The 18,051-nt window shown below is 57.4% G+C and overlaps 1 protein-coding gene across 10 annotated transcripts in view; it reads left to right on the top strand.

The window, feature by feature from the left end:
- Positions 1 to 18,051, top strand: part of KCP (kielin cysteine rich BMP regulator) — a 47,030-nt gene that overhangs the window by 13,123 nt on the left and 15,856 nt on the right. For 9 of the 10 annotated variants that reach the window (XM_078439706.2, XM_078439705.2, XM_081795070.1 and 6 more), the window contains exons 1-26: positions 26 to 2,409; positions 2,545 to 2,711; positions 3,550 to 3,739; positions 3,829 to 3,905; positions 4,602 to 4,686; positions 6,307 to 6,374; positions 6,572 to 6,668; positions 6,811 to 6,893; positions 7,122 to 7,215; positions 8,086 to 8,168; positions 10,935 to 11,028; positions 11,122 to 11,201; positions 11,279 to 11,372; positions 11,708 to 11,793; positions 11,868 to 11,949; positions 12,184 to 12,336; positions 12,426 to 12,532; positions 12,610 to 12,703; positions 13,370 to 13,543; positions 13,690 to 13,772; positions 13,922 to 14,015; positions 14,115 to 14,303; positions 14,604 to 14,774; positions 16,775 to 16,951; positions 17,569 to 17,654; positions 17,915 to 18,005. In XM_078439706.2, coding sequence (XP_078295832.2) covers positions 2,166 to 2,409; positions 2,545 to 2,711; positions 3,550 to 3,739; positions 3,829 to 3,905; positions 4,602 to 4,686; positions 6,307 to 6,374; positions 6,572 to 6,668; positions 6,811 to 6,893; positions 7,122 to 7,215; positions 8,086 to 8,168; positions 10,935 to 11,028; positions 11,122 to 11,201; positions 11,279 to 11,372; positions 11,708 to 11,793; positions 11,868 to 11,949; positions 12,184 to 12,336; positions 12,426 to 12,532; positions 12,610 to 12,703; positions 13,370 to 13,543; positions 13,690 to 13,772; positions 13,922 to 14,015; positions 14,115 to 14,303; positions 14,604 to 14,774; positions 16,775 to 16,951; positions 17,569 to 17,654; positions 17,915 to 18,005 — 3,043 coding nt within the window. In that variant the 5' untranslated portion in view covers positions 26 to 2,165. Of the gene's footprint in view, positions 1 to 25; positions 2,410 to 2,544; positions 2,712 to 3,549; positions 3,740 to 3,828; positions 3,906 to 4,601; positions 4,687 to 6,306; positions 6,375 to 6,571; positions 6,669 to 6,810; positions 6,894 to 7,121; positions 7,216 to 8,085; positions 8,169 to 10,934; positions 11,029 to 11,121; positions 11,202 to 11,278; positions 11,373 to 11,707; positions 11,794 to 11,867; positions 11,950 to 12,183; positions 12,337 to 12,425; positions 12,533 to 12,609; positions 12,704 to 13,369; positions 13,544 to 13,689; positions 13,773 to 13,921; positions 14,016 to 14,114; positions 14,304 to 14,603; positions 14,775 to 16,774; positions 16,952 to 17,568; positions 17,655 to 17,914; positions 18,006 to 18,051 lie in introns of those variants that run through there. The other variant, XM_078439707.2, reaches the window with a different exon arrangement.

Genomic DNA, 18,051 nt, shown 5'->3' with positions numbered 1-18,051 from the left:
GTCGGGGCGCTGAGGGCCTGGGGGCGGCCGGGAAGGGCCCCATTTCTTACTCAGCCCAGCCTGAGGGAAGGAGCTGGCGCCAGGCTGCCTCTCCCGACCCCCAGCCTCGGGGTGCGGGCGCCTCTCGGGCGGCCTCGGTCCTCCCCGTCGGTGGAGGAGCCAGCAAGGGGGCGCGGCCCTGAGGTTGAGGCCCCGGGCCCAGAGGAGAGAGAGGGGGCTCCCTGCAATGGCTGGAGAGGAATTCCTGCAGGCAGCGGTGGGGGAGAGGCTGCCCTGGAATCTGGGAGTCTGAAGTTAATTATTTGTCTTGAGAAAGGGGGAAAAAAGGAGGCCCGCTATGGGAGCCGACTTTGAGGCTGTGTCTGGCCTTCTCCTAGGAGGGCAGGCAGGAAAAGAGGGGTCAGTGCAAGCACTTGGCAGCCGGCTGGGGAGAGCGGAGCCGAGGACAATTCCATGGGGAGCAATCAGGCTCCGTGAAACAATCAGGAGCTCTTTCTGCTGGTCTCTCCAGGCAAGGGACTGGGCCTGTCTTCCCTGCCGGAGACCCCCCAGCCTCTCCCTGCCTCCCTTAGTGTGACTGCTTAAATAGGTCTGGAGGAGGGGTCATGGGGTGGGGGTGTCAAGCCGGGACGGGAAGGGGGGCGGTTGATGATACTGATCATCTGCAACTGCCCTTCAGGGCGCCAAGAAGAATGCTAGATACTGGAGCCATACCAAGGGAGCATAGTTCCAGGTGACAGGATACCCGGCAAGGGAGGGGGGTGGGAATGTGCACAAGAGGTTTGGGTGCCGGCGTTTGTTGGGGCGTTAGACCCTGGAGGTGGGGAAGAGCAGGGCACGGGGGCATTTGCAAAAGGTCACCTTTGGACTTGCTGCGGGGAACCTTCAGATCTGTGACTTCGAGAGGTGGGTGCCAGAGAGGAGGAGCAGGTGGAGGCAGGAGGTGGGCTTTGGCTTCAGCCTCCTGAGTGGAAAGAGGGGAGAGGAGAAGAGGGAGGAGTGGGTTGGGGACACCTGGGTGAGACCAGAGGCTGGTGGGTTGGGGGGGTACAAAACGGGGAATCTGAGCCCAGATCTCTTAGTAGGCGGGGATAGCATTTCTCAAGCCAAGAAACTCAGGCCAAAGCAGGTTTGGAAGAAAGAAGACAACTTGGGTTTCAGATTAGACTCTCCAACCCCCGCTTGGGGGTGTGGGGACAAGGGAGTGGGTGACACAGTCCCTTACCTCACAGGACTAGTGTCTTCGAGAAACCCAGGCCCGGCCTCATTAATGAGCTGCCTCTGAGGGAAAGACCCTCCTCTCTCCGTCCTCCTCTTCCTCCTCCAGCCCCTCCACTGCCCACCCCCCACCCGGAAGAGCGATCTGGTCTGTGGGATGTCAGTGGAGTCAGCCTATCCCCGCCCCACGGTTTTTACTTTCCTGACTGAAGGGGAGGGGTTAAAGTGAGGTGGAAATGGCTGTCCAACCTCAGGCCTGAACTCAGAGAAACCCCCTTCTCTGACACAGTGTCATCAAAAAACCAGGGACAGGCTGTCTTTATTCAGCCTGGTGCCTTGGGAGCTAGTGGGGCCCTCCCAACTCCTTCCCCAAACCCTTCAAGAAATGCAGCCCACGCTGCCCAGTGTGGGGTCCTGTCTTCCAAACCATGCAGGGGAGGAGGGTCACCCTGTGCCCCACCCCTGTCTACCTGCCCACTCACCTGCCAGGGAAGGAGAAATGGTCTGTGAGGGTGCTGGCCTGAAAGCGTGGAAGGAGGAGAAGGCAGCCCTGGGTGGACCAAAGTGACCCAGACCAGCTTTCCCGAGTAGCAAGAACCTCTGTCGGGTACAGAATACAGGGTCCCAATGTGGGGGTCCCCAGGCCCCTCTACCACAGGCCTGGAAATAGTGGCAAGGCTGGGCGCGGGGTGGGGGTGGAGCAGAGGGAGCAGTTGCCCCTCCCTGTGCACATTCTCTGGAAGCAGTGCCCTTGCTGACAGGTGAGGACAGGCAGTTGGGGGGGCCAGGGCTGCCCACACCAGACCCCGGGCCCCATAAAGCAGCCCCGCCTTTCACATGTCCGTCTCCCTCTCCTGCCCTGCAGCCTGCACTGGCTTCTGGGCCCTCCCAGCCTGACTTGTCAGCTCCCGGGGCTAACCCTGGCCAAGACCCTGACCCATGTCAAGATGGATGACCCTGACACGCTCCCCGTGGCTGGGGACCCCTGCAGCATCAGGGAGGCTACAGGGAGGCCCCGGTCTAGACACTCCCCCTCGTATCCCCAGCAGGTCAGGGGCCCTGGGGCTGATACCTCACCGAGGTTCTTGCTGCTTGGGAAAGCTGGTCTGGGTCACTTTTGTTCACCTTCTCCCTTCTCCTTCCACGCTTCCATGCCGGCACCCTCAGAGACCATATCTCCTTCTCTGGAAGGTAGGTGGGCAGATGGACAGGGGTGGGCCACGGGGCGACCCCTCCTTCCCTGCATGGTTTGTAAGACAGGACCCAGGAAACCTTGCTAGGAAACCTTTCACCCACAGGCCCACCTTGGATTCTTGTGCTCTTCAGGTGGGGTCATCCTCCCGGAGCCCCCTGGGCTTGCTGACATCCAGGACTACCAGCAGCAGGCACCAGCCCGCTCCTCATCCCATGCTGGGGCCCCACAGGAGCAGTGGCGCCCCCTGGAGGAGCGACTGGAAAGGCTGGAGGCCCAGATGATGGAACTCGGAGAACAGGTAGTGCTGGAGGCCGGAGGGCTTGTGTGGGGGGGAAGGGCAGGTCTTGTGTAGTGAGAGGAAAGAAGGATTGGACTTGGGGGAGGGGGCCCGGGAACTCTAAAACAGAGTTTTATTTTATTAGTTTTTTAATGCCAGTTTTTTGCTTTTATTATTTATTTAATTTTTTTTTTTTTTTTTTTTTTTTTTTTAATTTTAGAGGAAGAGCACGAGCAGGGGACAGGGGCAGAGGGAGTGAGAGAGAATCTTAAGCAGGCCCCATGCTCGGTGTGGAGTCTGACTCGAGGCTTGATCCCACGACCCTGGGATCCTGACCTAAGCCAAAATCAAGAGCCTAATGCTTAACCGACTGAGCCATCCAGGCACCCCGAGTTTTATTTTAAACGTACATGGAGAAATTCTTATATGAACAGCTCTTCACATCGATTCTTTCATATAAATGAAGAGCCTCGAGAGTATTTGTTTTTTCCATCTAGACTTTCGTATTCTTTCATGTGTTTGACAAATATTATGGAGGACCTACGATACATAAGGCATCATCAGGAAAGAGTTTGGATGGGTAAAGGACTTAAACTGTTAGAGAGAGGGGATCGGGTCCCCTTCTGCCCAAAGGAGAGGTCTGGGCGCGCCATGTCCCTCTGGGAGCCTGTCCAGACTCTAGGTCCTGAGAACTGTGTCTAAACTGGACGCTGTGTGGAGGGCACCCACCTCTCCCCTGGAACTGTCAGATTTCCTTCTCGTCCTGCTCGGTCTTCACACCCTACAAATCTGCGGGATGTGTTGGGTAGTGGGGAGCTGAGCCAGTGCCCCCCACTTTCCCCTCTCCCTCTTTCCCCAGAACAAAGAGCTGCAGGCGAGGGTGAGGCAGCTGGAGTCCTGTGAATGCCGCCCAGCGTCTCCCCAGTGCTGGGGGCTGGGGCGGGCCTGGCCCGAGGGTGCTCGTTGGGAGCCTGACACCTGCACTGCCTGTGTCTGCCAGGATGGGGCCGTGCACTGTGATCCCAAGCCCGACCTGCCCCACTGCCACGGTGAGTGCCACCCTGTCTGCCTGCCAGGACCACCTCGGCACCTAGAGATGGCCGCGAGTGCCTGAGTGACAGCACTATCTTCTCCCCAGGCTGCAGCCACAATGGTCAGACCTATGGCAACGGGGAGACCTTCTCCCCGGATGCTTGCACCACCTGTCACTGCTTGGTGAGTTCCCGCGACCCACCTGGATATCCCATACTTGGCCCCCTCACCTGCTTCACTTAAGCTACCAGCCACTGCGACCCGGTGTGCTCAATGTCATGTAATGGGGTCTGCCTGCCCCTCCCCCAAAGTTTTGGCTGCCAGTGGCTCCAGCTGATTCCAAGTGGCTATATTTTCTGGGGCTTAACCACCCCCCCCCCCCACGCACATGGTGGGGGCCCCCAAACCTCTCTGATTTGGGCCTGGCAAACAGTGGCATGGAGGCAGAGAGGATGGAGTTGCTTGTCTTCCTACATGCCCCCTCTCCTGTGGACCCTCACTGTCCCTGCCCATCCACCTGTCCCTGTCATCTACCTGCCTATTCCCCCTCACTCGGCTCCACATCCACATTCTTCCAGCCTTTCCTTCCTCGCTCCTCCGTTGAGGAAGTTCTCAGTTCCCTTCCTAGGATCTCTCCACTCTGGGAACTTGCTGGCACCTGGAAGAGATGCTTTCTGGGGGCCAAGAGCAGTAGGAGATGATGGGAGTGGGGGTAGGGTGTCTCTTTCCTGCCCTCAGACCGAAGGTAGCCCATGTACCCTGAGCTGCCTCAACTTCGTGCTCCTCTGGTGTGTCACAGCCTGGGGTGAGGTTTCAGTTCTGGAGGCCAGGCCCTCGGGGTTCTGATGGCTGGGCAGCCACTAGTCTGCTTCCCCACAGGAAGGAACCATAACGTGTACCCAGAAGCCATGCCCAAGAGGACCCTGCCCGGAGCCAGGAACATGCTGTCCTCACTGTGAGCCAGGTCAGCCTCCTGCCAGTCTCGCCTCCTGCACTCATTCTGGGGCCCCCAGAGCCATCGTCTGCCCCCTGCCCCCTGCCACATGCCCAGAGAGTGCCTGCCCACCCACTCTGGCAGTAGTTAGGGAATTCAGAACGGAAGCACAGCCAGCAAATACTCACTCCGGCCTGGGACCGATCCAAAAGCTCTGTATGATCTTTTTCCTGCCCCCAGGGAGCTTCTAATCTAGTTGAGAAAATAAACAGCCAACATAACACAAGATTTAAGATCCAATGAATAGAGTAAGAGAACGTAAAGAAGGGCAGTATGTGGTTAGCTGCCAGAGGCTCAGTGGTAACAGACTGCTGTAAGCCTTGCATTTTGGACTTTCTTCTGTGGGCAATGGGGAGCCATTGAAGGCTGCAGAGCCTGAGTGTGGCTTGTTCAAAGGAGTGTTTTAGGACTAACCATCTGGTATGGACTGGATGCAGACAGAACCCGTTAGCGGGCTAGTACAGTGGTTGTCTAGGCATGGAGCCAGGGATGGCAGTGTCTGCAGAGGGCGGGGTGTTTCTAAAACAATGGGCAGGAGCTGGTGGGTTAGACCCCATGCAATAGTGGGGAACTAGGAAGGCAGTGGTGCCAGTGACATGAAGGGAACTGGGAGGAAGTGGAGGCAGGAGGCAGTGGCTCTGCTGGGGGATGTTACTAGCTCCGAGTCAGGGAGATGGGGTTGCCTGCTTTACCCCAAAAAATACAGGATGCCTTGTTAGATTTGAGTTTCACATAAACAACACATACTTTTTTGGTGTAAGTCGGTCTCATGCAATATTTGGGACATACTTATACTAAAAAAAATATGGGTCGTCTACGTGGAATTCAAATTCGACCCGGCATCCTGTACTTTACGTGGCAGAATATCAGCTGATGGGGCACAGGGTGGGTCAGAGGCTCAGGAGACCAGCGAGGTCTGGAAATGCAGACTGGGAGTCTTGGCCAGAGATGAGGAATGGAGTCTTGGGAGTTGATGGATCCCAAAGAAAAGGGACACACACATTCTCTCTCTCTCTCTCTCTCTCTCTCTCTCTCTCTCTCACACACACACACACACACACACACACACACGCACACACAGATTTCAGGACACGTGGTGCCTCAAGGCCACTGCTAGCTCATATGATATCTTCCGTGAAATTTTTTAAAAAGCACCCTTTCCTCAACACTTGCATCTATTGTAAAATAGTGGAAATCTGATTATGCTTGAGTCAGACGCTTTACTGCCATCTGCTGGAAAGTTGTAGTAAATACAAAAATCTGTCTCCTGAATGGCGCCCCCCCTTTTTTTTTTTTTTTTTAATTTATTTCTGAGACAGAGAGAGACAGAGCATGAATGGGGGAGGGGCAGAGAGAGAGGGAGACACAGAATCGGAAGCAGGCTCCAGGCTCTGAGCCATCAGCCCAGAGCCCGACGCGGGGCTCGAACTCACGGACCGCGAGATCACGACCTGAGCTGAAGTCGGACGCTTCACCGACTGAGCCACCCAGGCGCCCCCTGAACGGTGCCCTTTGATGTGGTTCCCTGGTGGGTGCTTTGGTTCCAGTACCCTGGGTCTCTTACTCGGGGGCCTGGCCCTGGTTTTTCAGGCTGCCCTGGAGGCCACAGGGATGGGGAAACATGGCAACCAGAGCCCTGTGTCATCTGCACCTGCCAGGTAAGGGAATCAGAGCCTAGTCCCGGCCGCCACGCACATCCCTGATGCTCGGCATGCCGAGCCCAATCTGGGGGCCAGACAGAGCTGCTGCTGCCACCCAGGCCTCGAGGCCTGCAGCCTGCTAGGCCCACCAGGCCTGCGGAGTAACTCAGCTCGGGCAGTGGAGAGGGAGGGAGGGCTCAGTGTCTGCCCTGCAGGCAGGGACCGTGCGGTGCCAGGGGCCCTCATGTGCAGAGCTCAACTGCCTGGAGAGCTACACCCCACCTGGGGAGTGCTGCCCTGTCTGCCGGCCAGGTGACCTCTCGCCCCACCCTGCCCCTCCATCCCCTCAGCCCCGGAGGGTCCGGTACCTACTTGGGGTCATGCCTTCCCTTGGGTGATGTCCACTCGCCCTGCTCTCTGCTGACCGGCCTGTCATCCTGACAACCCTCCCCAGGCTGTGAGTATGAGGGGCGGCCTTATGAAGAGGGGGCCAACTTCCTGTCCAGCGCCGACCCTTGTCTCCAATGCTCCTGCCTGGTGAGTCTGCACCCGCCTCGTTCAGGCCTTGCTCCTCCATATACTCTCCCTGCTCCCCCTTGGGTCACACCTGCTGCTCTTTCATATACCTCCCAAGACCTCCTGCCGGTGAGGCTCACCCTCCATCGAGGTCCTGTGCCCCACCCCTCCAAGGATGTCTGACGCTTGTCCACCCTGCCCTGTCTGGGAGCCAGACCGGGTGGCTTTACGGCGACTGGTGTATTACAGAGGAGCCTGGTTCGCTGTGCGCCCATCAAGTGTCCACCCAGCCCCTGCCCTGAGCCAGTCCTGAGGCCTGGCCACTGCTGCCCGACCTGCCAAGGTGAGAGCCCTGACCCTTCCCTGGTAGAGCTCCAGGTGGGGACGTCACAGCATTTCTTCAACTCCAGAGCCCATTCTGCTGGCCCTGACCTGAGGGGTTTGGTCAGTGGGGAAGCGATGCCCGGCCAACGCTGCTCTGGAGCTGAGGTGCCTGGGCTCAAATCCCGCCCTTGCCATTTCGTGGCCGGGTACTTCTGAGGGAGTTACTCTGGGTCTCGATTCTCCATTTGTGAGGTGTGGATAATGCCATTCTATACCTTGATAAATGCTGAGCATTTTCATTTGCTATGTGCACGGAAGACACAAGGGGACCCCCCCCTCCAAGAAGACCAGTAGAGGGTGACACTGAATCACACACCAGTACTGTCGCAAAGGCAGTATTAGAAGCAGGTGCCGGGCACTGTGGACAGTCAGAGGAAGGAGACCTAATCCAGCCTGGACACAGGAAGGAAAGCGTCCTGGAGGCAGCGCGTCCTGAGTGAACCTTCAGGATAAAGAGCAGTTAGCCAGGGGAAGGGTGGAATGAGGCAGAGGGCATTCCAGGAAGAGAGGAGAGCTTGCACAAAGGCTCGGGACTGACAGTCATGTGAGGTGGGTGTGCGGTAGGCGTAGGCGGGAAGGTGCAAATGTATGCGAATGGCCAACGCTTACAGCGAGAGGTGAGGAGGGGCCAAGAGCTGGGGGGAGGTGGGCGTGGCCACACTGGGTCCCGGGAGGCCTTGCACTGGAAGCCCTCAGGAGTCTAGGCAGAGGCATGGCCTGGTCTGGTCTGGGCTCGGGGCATGTGAAAGAGGGTAGGGGCCGGCTGAAGCTGCTATCCAGGCCGGCTCCTACCAGGCTTCCTCTGTGCCCATCTTTACCTCAACCCCAGGCTGCACGGAAGGTGGCTCTCGCTGGGATCATGGCCAAGAGTGGACTGCCCCTGGGGACCCCTGCCGGATCTGCCGGTGCCTGGTGAGTCCCTCCGCTGCTCCCACACCCCTCACCCCTCCCCATCCCCAGGCCAACCATATTCATCCCTTCATTTCACTGAGCACATCCCCTATGCACTGGGAGGGGACAGAGGTGGAGAAGACCTGATCCTGGGCGCTATGAGGGTGAGGATGGGGCTGTGCCCACCTGTATGCCCAGTTCTGAGCATCGTAGATGTGCAGCGTGGGTTTGCGAATGAACTCAAAGAGCTTGCAAGCTCCGGAAGTGAGGCAGGTCAGGATATGACAGGCAGCAACAGCTCGGGGGAGAGAGAAATGCAGATTACGTGGAGACATCTAGAACTGCGCTGTCCCGTCTGTGGCCACCACCGCATGTGGCCACTGAGCCCTTGAAAGTAGCTGTCCAGTTGGAGATGGGCTGAAGTGCAAAATGTGGGATTTTAAAGACTTAGGACAAAAGAAAGGAATATAAAACATCTCATTGCTAGTTTATGTTGAAATCACTTTTGGGGCGTGCCTGAGTGACTCCGTCGGGTAAGCAACCAACGTCAGCTCAGGTCATGATTCCATGGTTGGAGGTTCGTGAGTTCGAGCCCTGAGTTGGGCTCTGCATTGACAATGTGGAGCCTACTTTGGATTCTCTGTCTCCCTTTCTCTCTGTCCCTCCCCTGCTGGTACTCTCTCTTTCAAAAATAAATAGGGGCACCTGGGTGGCTCAGTCAGTTAAGCATCTGACTTTGGGTCTGGTCATGATCTCGTGGTCCGTGAGCTCGAGCCTCGCATCGGGCTCTGTGCTGACAGCTTAGAGGCTGGAGCCTGCTTCGGATTCTGTGTTTCCCTCTCTCCCTGCCCCTCCCCAAATCATGCTCTGTCTCTGTCTCTCCCTCTCTCTCTCTCTCTCTCTCAAGAATAAACATTAAAAATTTTTTTAAATAAATAGACATTTTTTGAAGTTTTTTAAAAAAGAAATAACTTTTAGATATAGTCAGTTGAATGGAATATATATTAATATTTAGTTTCATCTGTTCCTTTTTGAAATTTGACTGCTAGAGTAATTTAATTTATTTTATTTTTTTGAGTGAGAGAGAGCATGTGTGTGCAAGCAGGGGAGAAGCAGAGAGAGGGAGAGAGAGAATCCCAAGCAGGCTCCGTACCCAGCACAGAGCCTGACACAGGGCTCGATCTCACAACCATGAGATAATGACCTGACCCAAAATCAAGAGTTGGACGCTTAACCCACTGAGCCACCCAAGCACCCCTACTAGAGAATTTAAAATGACTTACGACTTGTGTTATGTTTCTACTGGGCAACACAGATCTAGAAAATCTTCATGGAAGGGATGGTGTTTACCTAGGTCTTAAAGGGTGAGTAGCATTTAAGCAGGAAAAAATGGGGGAAGACATTCCAGGTGCTATGAACTGAATGTTTGTGTCTCCCCCAAGTTCATATGTTGAAATCCTAACCCCAAGGTGATCATATTTAGAGGTAAGGCCTTTGGGAGGTGCTTAGGTCATGAGGGTGGAGCCCTCATGAATGGGATTAGTGTCTTTGTAGAAGGGACCCCAAAGAGCTAGCTCCTCTCATCAGCCACGTGAAAACAGTGAAAAAGCAGGTGTCTAGGAACCTGGAAGCCGGCCCTTTTCAGACACTGAATCTCCTGGCACCTTGATCTTGGACTTCCCAACTTCCAGAACTGGGAGAAGTAAATTTCTGTTGTCTATAAGCCCCCCAGCCTATGGGATTTCATTACAGCAACCCAAGTGGACTAAGACACCAGGTGTAGGGAACAGTCAGGGCGAAGACTGGGGGGAAGAAGGTGGGGACGTGGAAACCTCATGTCCAGGCAGGGAGCGTCCTGAGAAGGGTTGTGTTTCAAGCCAGAGCCATACAGCTTCCTGACAGCCTACCAAGGTCTGAAGACTCCACTGCCAAGGCCATGGGGCATCCATCCCCTTTGCAACCACGTGCCTCCCTTCTCTGTTCACATGGACCACCCTCCCGACACCTGTGAGAAGAGTCACTGGCTGCCCACTTACGGGACTGGACATAGTGAGCCCTGATGAAGGTGGGAACTCAAAGGGCAGGGGTCTGTCTGGGAACAGCCGTGGCGAGTAGCAGCAGCTACTGTTGACTCGCCAGCTTCCAGAGGTGGCTGTCACACCGGACGCCATATCTCATTTCATTCCCATAACAAGGCTGTGAGGACAGGACTATTTACTGTCTTTGCCAATGGGTAAACTGAGTCACAGAGAGCTTCAGTAACGTGCTGGGTTATACATCTGTATTACTTTCCTAGGGCCACCATAACAAAGTACCGCAAAGGGGTTTGGCTTAAACAACAGAAATGCATCATCTTGTGGTTCAGGAGATCAGAAGTCCAAGGTCAAGGTGTCCTTCCGAGGGCTGTAAGAGGGAATCTGTTCCAGGCCTCTCTCCTGGCTTTTGGTGGTTTGCTGGCAGTCCTTGGTATCCCTTGGCTTCTGCCTTGATCTTCCTGTGTGTGTGTCTGTGTTCAAATTTCCCCTTTTTTAAGGACGCAGTTTTTGGAGGGGCCACCCCACTCCAGTATGACCTCAGCTTAACTAATTATATATGCAGTGACCCTATTTCCAAATACGTCGTGTTCTGGGGTGCGAGTGGTTAGGACTTCAACATATGAATTTGGAGGGGGGCACAGCTCAACTCATAACAACATCTAGTAAGCGCATCATGGGAACTCGACTGCCATTTCTGCCACTTGACGGAGCTCTAACGGCCCCTTCCTCTGCCCGCTGTGCCCCCTCCCAGGAGGGCCACATTCAGTGCCGCCAGCGAGAATGCTCCAGCCTGTGCCCGTACCCTGCCCGGCCTCATCCAGGCACCTGCTGCCCGCTGTGCGATGGTGAGTCTGGAGTGGGGGTCCAGAAAGCTCACCTGTGGCCCAGCTCAGTCTCCCATGAAGGCCAGGACTTTAAGGCACCCTATTCCCCAACAGGCTGTTTCCTAAATGGGCGGGAGTACCGCAGCGGAGAGCCCGTGGGCTCTGGGGACCCCTGCTCGCGCTGCCACTGTGCCGTGAGTGTGGCTGGCCTGGCAGGGAGGGCCTGGCTTCTGGGCCTGCCTCTTGAATGCTGATCAGGCCCTGTTGGCAGAACGGGAGTGTCCAGTGTGAGCCTCTGCCCTGCCCGCCCGTGCCCTGCAGACACCCAGGCAGGATGCCTGGCCAGTGCTGCCCAGTCTGTGATGGTGAGCTGGGGACTCGAGTCACCGGGAGAGGGGCAAGCACTGGCCCAAGAGAGGCTCGGGACGGGGGCGGGGGCGGGCGTTTAGACCTACAGGAAGCTCCCTTGAACTAAAAGTACAGGACAAATCCTTGATCGGCCTAGGCTCCCGTCACCACGGGTGAGGGTCACGTTCTCACCTTCTCATGGCACACTGGGCACCATGGCGGGGCCCTTGATCCTGGAGGTAGGGGAGGCTGGCTCATCAGGGTTGGGGAGGGGGGTGGATGCTTTGAGGTGACGTGAGGCTTCCCCATCAGCCTCCAGCCCTGCCCCCGGTCCCCCTGTCCTCCTGACCAGGCTGTGAGTACCAGGGACACCAGTACCAGAGTGAGGAGACCTTCCGACTCCAAGAGAGGGGGCGCTGCATCCGCTGCTCCTGCCAGGTAGCCAGTCGCGCCCTCTCACACCCCAGATCTGTCTCACACCTTGAGGACCTCTCACCCGGCATCCCTCCTAGGCTGGCGAGGTGTCCTGTGAGGAGCAGGCATGCCCGGTTGCCCCCTGCACCCTGCCTGACTCTGGCCCCCAGCTCTGCCCAGGTATGTGTGGGGAGGGAGAGAAAGAGGAACAGCTTCAAAGGAGTGCTGCTCGCAGGCGCTGAAGACGGAGGGGTTCCTTCACAATAAGGGGGGCACTGTCCGGTCCACCAGCCACTCCCAGCGTGGGGTTAGAGGCCACCGTAGGCCTGGCAGAGCCAGGGCCCTGTGGTCTGGGAAGGTCAGGGGTGGCAGCAGGTGTCTCGGTTGCCATGGTGACAGCCCCCCTTGCGGCAGCCTGCGTGCTGGATGGAGAGGAGTTTGCTGAGGGGGTCCAGTGGGAGCCTGATGGTCAGCCCTGCACGGCCTGCTCCTGTCATGATGGCGTGCCCATGTGTGGGGCTGTGCTCTGCTCCCCACCCCCCTGCCAGCACCCTACCCAGCTCCCCGGTGAGTGCCCCACCCTGATCTGGCCTTTTCCCCCTGCTTTGTCCAGCCCACCCGGATCAGCTGGGCTCTGATCAGTCTGCCTCCCCCAGGTGCCTGCTGCCCCAGCTGTGAGAGCTGCACCTACCACGGCCAAGTGTATGCCAATGGGCGGAACTTCACGGACGCGGATAGCCCTTGCCGCGCCTGCCGCTGCGAGGTACCACCCCAGGCTTGCTACTGCCCTGCTGAGCCCCTCCTGGAGCCCACCCCCATTGCCCTCTCCCCTGCTCCCAGGCTGGGACTGTGAGGTGCTCCTTGGTTGACTGCCCTCCCACAACTTGTGCCAGGCCCCAGAGTGGACCCGACCAGTGCTGCCCCAGGTGCCCAGGTATGTGCTTATTACACCTGTCTGGCTTGGGGGCCCCGGAGCCAGCTCTCCCATGGCCCCACGGGCTCAACAGATACCCTAGCAAGCAACAGCCTTCTGAGTTGTTTTCAGACACAGCTTGGACTTTCTGCAACTCACAGGGTATGGGTAGGAGGGAGAGTAGAGAGATGTTTATCCCTTCGTGTTCCTGTATGTCCCTTCCCTCCTGTTCTGTATTTCCTCCTCCAGTACCCTTACCGGTCAGATATATCCCTGTGTCTATATAAAGCAGCTCCATGCCACAAACGTTTGGGTCTGATGCGCGGGAGACTGGGTGCTAGGATGCAGTGTAACCTGGTCCCTGCCCCGCCCTCCCGGAGAGTCTGTACCAGAGCGTGTATCACAAACACAGGCACGTTCATGCACGAGCTCCTTGGCTGTTCACCCTCAGAGGCATACACACATGCATCAGGTAAATGGGCTCAAATATGCCTCCACATGCGAGCGTGTGCTCGGAGAGATACCCATGCCAGCATACACAGACCCTTCTTCCACTCTCTCCGTGGTGCTTCCTGCTGGCATTTCCTCAGTGGCCCTGGACTCCAAGGATAGATGGGCTGCCAGCCCATGCCTAGAACTGTCAGTCCTCGCCCCCACTCCTGCCCCTCTCCCTGCCCCAATGCTCAGACTGCATCCTGGAGGAACAAGTATTTGTGGATGGCGAGAGCTTCTCCCACCCCCGAGACCCCTGCCAGGAGTGCCGGTGTCAGGAAGGCCATGCCCATTGCCGGCCTCGGGCCTGCCCCAGGGCCCCTTGTGCCCATCCACTGCCTGGCACCTGCTGCCAGAACGACTGCAATGGTGAGGTGGATGCCATGGGGAAGTGGGGGGGGGGGGGCGGTCTCCTGGGATGGCTTGGCCCCATCTGCAGGCTTTTAGGGTCGGAAGGGCAGCCTACCCGGGGAGGAATGGGCCCCTCCCAGGCCTATAGCTGCCCCCTCCCCCAGGCTGTGCCTTTGGCGGGAAAGAGTACCCTAACGGAGCAGACTTCCCCCACCCGTCTGATCCCTGCCGTCAGTGTCGCTGTCTGGTGAGTCTGCCACCTGGGTGAGAGGAGGAGGCTAGGGGAGTAGGGGTGGGACTTGGGAGACCAGGAGAGGGCCCCCAAGGTGGCAGTCAGAGGGGTGGGGGTCTCAGCCTCCCACCACTAACCGGCCTGGCGTGGGCCCTCTGTTGCAGAGCGGAAGCGTGCAGTGCCTCTCCCGCCGCTGCCCGCCGCTGCCCTGTCCAGAGCCGGTCCTGCTGCCCGGAGAGTGCTGCCCGCAGTGCCCCGGTAGGATGCGCACACCCCTCGGGCAGATCCGCATGGGAGGGAGGGGGGAGCCTCCGCGGCCTCTCCTTGGAGCCCTGACGCGCCGCGCGCTCTCTGCAGCCACCTCCTCCGGCTGCCCGCGGCCAGGGGGCGGGGTCCCGGCCCGCCACCTAGAGCATTTCTCCCAGCCCGACGACCCCTGCCGCCGCTGCCTCTGCCTCGATGGCTCTGTGTCCTGCCAGCGGCTGCCCTGCCCGCCTGCGCCCTGCTCCCACCCGCGCCAAGGGCCCTGCTGCCCGTCCTGCGACGGTAACTGGCGCCCCCTCCCGGCCTAGGCAGCACCCTACCCCCACCTGCTCCCTCCAGCTCTGCCCCCAGCCTCACCCTACTCCGTCCCCTCTTATGACATGTCCCCCTTCCTCCAGCCCCTAATACTGTGCGACCCTAGTACCCCCCCCCCCGCCTCCTCTGGGCCCACCACTCCCACATCGGGGTTCTCACTAAGAATGTGGGGGACACCGCCCGGTTGGCAGGGCCAGGGGAGCCGTGGTCCTGGCAGACGGCCACCACGACCGCCACTGCTCCCGCCTTGCTTGCCTGCCCGCCTAGGCTGCCTGTACCAGGGGAAGGACTTTGCCAGCGGGGAGCGTTTCCCTTCGCCCACTGCCTCGTGCCACGTCTGCCTCTGCTGGGAGGGCAACGTCAGCTGCGAGCCCAGGGCCTGCGCACCTGCTCAGTGCCCCTTCCCCGCCAGGGGTGACTGCTGCCCTGCCTGTGATGGTGAGGGGCAGGGGACCGTGGGGATGAGGGGCTGGGAAGGCCGGGTCAGCGTCATCTTTACTGCCCTAGAGTGAGTCCCCAACGTCTGTCACCGTAACAGAAAACACTGGACTAAAACCTGGAGTTTCTCCTGCTGCTGATGCTATTTAGCTCTGTGACCCTGGGCAAGTTACATAACCTCTCTGGGCCTAATTTTTCTTAATTGAAAAAATACATTTTAAACTGTGTATTTTTGTAAAACACATATAAAATTTACTGCTTTAACCATTAAAAAAAAATTTTTTTTTAATGTTTATTCACCCTTGAGAGACAGAGCACGAACGGGGGAGGGGCAGAGAGCGAGGGAGACACAGAATCTGAAGCAGGCTCCAGGCTTTGAGCTGTCAGCACAGAGTCGACGTTGGGCTCGAACCCACGGACCGTGAGATCATGACCTGAGCTGAAGTCGGACGCTCAACCGACTGAGCCACCCAGGCCCCCCCTATTAACCAGTTTTAAGTGTAACTCTAATTTTAGCTCCTGAAAAAAAGAGAGGGTTGAACAAGACCCATTCAGTTCCCCAGGCTTCGGTCACTCTTGTACTCTCTTAGCAACATTTGCTACATACCCTCTCGCATCTGTAAGTTTATTTAGTTAACTATTTTTCTTCAAATTAACCTTTTATTCTCTTAAAAAAATTTTTTTTAATGTTTATTTAGGTTTTTTTTTGAGAGAGAGAGACACAGTGTGTGCCAGGGAGGGGCACGCAGAGAGAGGGAGACACAGAATCCCAAGCAGACTCCAGGCTCCGAGCTGTCACCACGGAGCCTGACACAGGGCTCGAACTCGTGAACAGCGAGATCACTGCCTGAGCCGAAGCGGGACACTCAACTGATTGAGCCACCCGGGCGCCCCATCCTTTTGTTTTTAAACCTATTTAGAAAGGAGTCTTTATATCATACTGTAAATGAGTTAGATTTTCCAGGAATGAAGATTACCATAATTATTAATACAGTTAAAAATAGAACATTAAATTTGAGTCAGAAACTTTTGCCTGCCAAGGCTTTGAGACGGAGACTTGCCTCTCTCCCTCTCTCTCTCTCTCTCTCTCTCTTTTTTCTGTTAAGACTTTGTTTCTTTACAGCAGTTTTAGGTTCACAGCAAAAGCGAGAGGAAGGTACAGAGATTTCCCAAGTGCCCCCTGCCCCCAACACATGCACAGCTTCCCTCCTTATCAATATCCCCCACCAGGGATTTGTGGTTACTACTGACACCTCATTATCACCCAAAGCGCCTTCTCTTTTTAAAAAAAGAAGGTCAGGGGCGCCTGGGTGGCTCAGTCGGTTAAGCGTCCGACTTCGGCTCAGGTCATGATCTCACGGTCTGTGAGTTCGAGCCCCGCGTCAGGCTCTGTGCTGACAGCTCAGAGCCTGGAGCCTGTTTCAGATTCTGTGTCTCCCTCTCTCTCTGCCCCTCCCCTGTTCACGCTCTGTCTCTCTCTGTCTCAAAAATAAATAAACGTTAAAAAAAAAAATTAAAAAAAAAAAAAAAGGTCAGCAAGTGTCATAGAGCTGCTTGCTACAACCCTGGGATCCCGTCCCGGTCCCTGATTAATCAGGGGGCTCGGAAGAATATTGGAAAGACGATACCTTGATCAGTGTCTCCTAAGCCATCTCAGGCTATCTCCAGCTGTCCCCAGGTTGGAGAAATTGGTACCTTCTGGCTGGGTGTGGCCTGTTGAGCATCCAACTCTAGGGACAGATTCCTTGTGGGTCTTTCCAGAGAGATTACAGGCTGAAAGGGGAAAGTGTGCCCTTTGGCTGGTGCCCCATCCCAGACTCCTTTGCTCCCCCCACCCCACTCCCCCCCCACCCCCGTCTCCTGCCAGGATTGAGCCTTCTCCTTGCCCCCAGTTGCTGGGTCTTTGAGGCCTCAACTGGGGCCCAAGGTCAGAACTGGATGACTGCTCACCTCTCACCATTTCTGCCCCCTGCCCTGCCCTTCCCTGTCCTCTCTTGAAGGTTGCGAGTATCTAGGGGAGTCCTACCTGAGTGGCCAGGAGTTCCCGGATCCCCGAGAGCCCTGCAATCTGTGTACCTGCCTTGGAGGCTTTGTGACCTGTGGCCGCCAGCCCTGTGAGCCTCTGGGCTGCAGCCACCCGCTCACCCCGGCTGGACACTGCTGCCCAACCTGCCAGGGTAGGACAGCACCTGCCCTTCCTGCCCCTCCTGGAGCCCCCAGGGGCCCAGCTGGTCTTACCACCGTCACCACACAGCAAACCCACGACCTGTGCTCTCCTCAGACCCCTGAGGATCCACACCCTCCTGGCTGTCCCTGCTGTCTCCTCAAACTGCCTTGCACTTCCAGAACTCCCTGCTCTTAAATTGTCTCGTCGCCTTCCTGAGATGTCACATCGCCAGATTCAAACCCATTCGATGGCTCCCATGCCCCCTGAGTGACCAGTCACAAGGGGGAGCGTCCCTCCCGCCTGGCTTCCCTTTGCCCACGCTCCTGAGCCCAGCCCATCTCTTGCCTTCAATTCCGGGTGTGTGTGCCCACTCGTCACGTGGGCCCCACAGACAGAAACTTCCCAGCGGCCTTTGACCCCACCTCCAGACCTGACTCCCTTCGCGCACTCAGGTCCCGCCGCTCACAGCCTGGCCAAAGCCTCACCTTCCCGGCCACCGTGGGCCACACTTATCTCTCCTTCTCTGACTCCCTAAGCGTTGGTAGGGGTCGTCAGGACCAGCTGCGTGTGTGGCCATGGGGGGCTGCCCTGATGGCTGCTCTTTCAATGCATTTCCTGCTCTGCCAGGATGCCTCTATCATGGGGTCACCGCAGCCCATGGAGAGACCCTTCCTGACCCACTCGACCCCAGCTGCTCCCTCTGCACCTGCCAGGTGAGGTGGCCTTTGGGGAACGTGGTGACCCTTCATCCCTCGATCCTCCTCTCTGGCCCGGAAGAGCCCGTCTCCTCACCCAGGTCTCACGGGGGACCATCTAGCGGAAGAGGATTGGATTCTGGTCTCCTGGGCCGAGGGAGGGAGGTGGGAGCCCGGCAGGCTCAGTGGGGGCATCCTGCCAGGGGGCAGTGTGTAGCCTGGTTTCAGGTTGTGATGACACGGAGTCGGGAAGTAGCAATTGACCTCTCTCCCCCCAGGAAGGTTCCGTGCGCTGCCAGAAGAAGCCATGTCCTCCAGCTCTCTGCCCCCACCCCTCTCCAGGACCCTGCTTCTGCCCTGTTTGCCACAGTGAGCTGCCTTCCGCGTGCCCCAGCCCCCCATGCTCGTCCCCACC

This window comes from Panthera onca, chromosome A2, assembly GCF_046562875.1.
Source record: "Panthera onca isolate mPanOnc1 chromosome A2, mPanOnc1 haplotype 2, whole genome shotgun sequence".
Taxonomy (NCBI): Eukaryota; Metazoa; Chordata; class Mammalia; order Carnivora; family Felidae; genus Panthera; species Panthera onca.
The sequence above is the reverse complement of the archived record's forward strand: the minus strand, read 5'-3'. Positions and strand labels throughout refer to the sequence as shown.